This window comes from Dendroctonus ponderosae, unplaced genomic scaffold (assembly GCF_020466585.1).
Source record: "Dendroctonus ponderosae isolate FM_Combo_2020 unplaced genomic scaffold, Dpon_F_20191213v2 Dpon_F_20191213_1, whole genome shotgun sequence".
NCBI classification, from domain to species: domain Eukaryota; kingdom Metazoa; phylum Arthropoda; class Insecta; order Coleoptera; family Curculionidae; genus Dendroctonus; species Dendroctonus ponderosae.
Genome location: NW_026017110.1, coordinates 50421483 through 50424435, shown reverse-complemented (window position 1 = coordinate 50424435; position 2953 = coordinate 50421483). Strand labels below are relative to the sequence as shown.

General features: G+C 44.8%; 1 protein-coding gene across 1 annotated transcript; it reads right to left on the bottom strand.

The window, feature by feature from the left end:
- Positions 1-209: 209 nt before the first annotated feature.
- Positions 210-1667, bottom strand: LOC109533273 (zinc finger protein Noc; the record flags this gene model as incomplete). Its single annotated transcript, XM_019898556.2, is given in 1 exon segment — positions 210-1667. A coding segment is annotated over 1 exon segment (1188 nt), but the record flags the coding sequence as incomplete, so codon positions are not given.
- Positions 1668-2953: the final 1286 nt, after the last annotated feature.

Genomic DNA, 2953 nt, shown 5'->3' with positions numbered 1-2953 from the left:
TTCGGGATATTTCCTGTTGATCAAGTTTTTTCAGTGAACTAATGCAAAAATTTAAAATTTTGAGAACCCCTTGTAGATTAAGTAGAGTTAGAAACTCGAAAGTACGTAACTTTTGCAAAAAAAATCACCCACAAACAGAAAAGGAATTGGACTCGCTTCATCTACTTTGCCCTGAACCTTTTTTAGCACTCCCAAAGCAAACAACCTAATTAGCTACGAAACAATTTTATTCACCAACCAAATCAACATACATATAGTTATAATAATATACAGATCGTACGTACAACTCTCAAATGCTCATCATTAGACACACCCCGACACGGCCACTTGTATTGCACCCGATCCAACATGCTTTTCAGTGATAAAATGACATGTTTTCCTATTCAAGAACCGATTCCATTCAAACAACAAAGTCCTTAAAACTAAACAACATATTTACAAATTATCACAGTCAAAGCTATAAAGAGCTGGTGGATTTATTACGGATGTACCGCGGCGCTGCCCAGCCTTTGGATCCCGTAGAAGGACAACGGGTAGGAGGAGTAGTACGAGCCTAAAGAGGCCGGATTGAAGGCGCTGTAGTGCGATGGTGCAAGACTGGTTGGTAGGCCCGGTTTCGCGTAGGGGTTGTAGCGAGGACTCAGCGGACTAAGCGCGCTGGAGTAGGCGCTGCGAGCTGAAGCGAGCAGCGAGTGATTGAGCAAGCTGGCAGCACTACTGGTCGAGGGATCGGAGGTGCTGGCGTGGCTTCGGAGGTGCTGATAGAGCTCATCCGAGGTGACAAACCGCTTTCCGCAGTAGGAATCGCCCGCTATCCAGCTGCATACGTACAGGCGGGGGTAGGGAAGGCTGTTTTGCGCCCCCAATGACATCGACATGGCCATGCTGTACTTCTGATGGTCGCACTGGGTGCAACCCGAAGGACAGGGGTCTGGGGCGCCACCCGCCATCATCAGAGGCTGATTAGGAGGCAGGCTGTACTGGCCCCCGGTGCAGTAGGCGTCTTTGCAAACCGGCACCAAAGCTTCGCTCCCCGAGGGAGTCTTGACTCGGGCGTAGCTCAGGTAGGGAGTGGGCGCAGCGCCCGGGTAGCCGAGCATGTTGTGATGGTGAGGATACGAAACCCCTGGGAACGTAGGTCTGTAGGCGGGATGCTCCAAGCCGGGCGGGCAGTACATCGAGCCCAAATGCGCCGGCAGAGCTGCCGACATGTTCTTGTAGGCGCTCAAATGCTCCTTGGGATGGCCCTGGATCATCTCCAGCCCCGAGCGGATTATAGGGCTGGCCGACGGAGTCGTGACGTCCTTTTGCTTCGTTTCGGAGGCGGGTTTCTCACAGTCGGAGGCACCGGGCGTATGCGAACCGCCACTTTGGGCACTCGGAGACGCGGATTTTCGGTCACTAGGCGACTTTTTGCCATTGTCCGCACTGTCCACACGTTTGGTCACCACTGTGCTTTCGTAGGGCTTGAAGGCCAGTTTAGCGCCGCTATCGCTGGGCGTAGAGCGCTGCGATGTTTTGCCGCTCCTGGTAGACACGGGTGAGGTGCGCGACTCCGACTTTTTCTTCTCCAACGTGGAGAGTAGCGGCTTGGAGGTGGGCGAGTCGGCTCCGATTTGGGAGCACGTTTGGGCTAGTAGGGCCAGCGGGCTCGTCTTAGAATCCGGCTGCAAAAACCGAAACAATTTATATTAACTCCTATATTCGAATGGAGGTTGATCAGTTTAGGCGACAAAGCAAGGATATTTTGCTAGGTATTAAGGATGAGTTCCTTAATTAATTGACTGCATAGGCTTAAAGGGTGAAGGTGCACTTTATATCTGGCGGATTTCGGCGTTCTTTTTAATTTTATCATACGACGGTCCATAAATTTGCAGAAAAAACACTTACAAACTATTGAAAATCATGTCCAAACGACCGGGCATTTATCGTTGAAAATGCGATTTCCCAGTGCTCTATACGGTTAAATCATGTTTTAAGAACTAACAATCGACGATTCGACACACGAAATTTGACCTATAATCCATTGCAATAAAGTTTTTCCTAAGCAAAAAAATTTGAAACCTATTTCAAACCTCGTTATTGATTGCGGTTATATTCATCACGTCTCCTTCTTATTTTCGGCGGCGTTGCATGGAATGTTGCACGTTAATAGTCAGATACCGTAATTTAAATTGCCAGTTATTTTACCCATGCATAATTATTTACACTTGCACTTTCCGAGGAGAGAAATTTCCTTTAAATAACTGGCATGTTTGAGGAAATATGTTCATAAAGAGAAAATATGATCAAATAAATCAATAAAATATTTATATACAGTAAAGTCCGCTTATAGTGAACTTTTGGTTAAAACTAACTTTTTTCCATTAATTGAAACGTCATCCATAAAGACCAACGTATTTTTTACTGGTTATAACGAACCCGTCTATAACGAAATTCCGGATATAACGATCACTTTTTAGGATAGTTGTATATTCACTTTCCGTTTATAACGAACTTCCACGCTCAGCAACACGAATCGTGCGGAGTTGGTTATATTAGTGAGAGCGAGAAACAGGCAGTGACTTGTCGTTTTTTGCCGCGTTATGTATGTAAATAGTTTTAGAATGGAAAAACAAAAACGCAAAGCTTTTTCACTAAATTTTTTTTAACTAACGATTTTATTAACAAAATGAAAAGTGGAGTAAAGCAGAGTGACATTTGTAAGGAATTAGCACTTGGAAAGTCTACTGTTGCAACAATATGGAAAAACAGAGAAAACATTTTATCAGCGTATGACAAAACAAATGTTAGATTTAGGAAGTTAACATTATCTGCACATGAAAAGGTTGACAAGGGACTTATTAAGTGGTTCACTCAAAAAGACAAGAAAACGTTCCCATAAGTGGCAGTGTTTTGCAAGAAAATGCTAGTGAAATGGGGAGTAAAATCAAAAACAAAGAGTTTGCTTGTT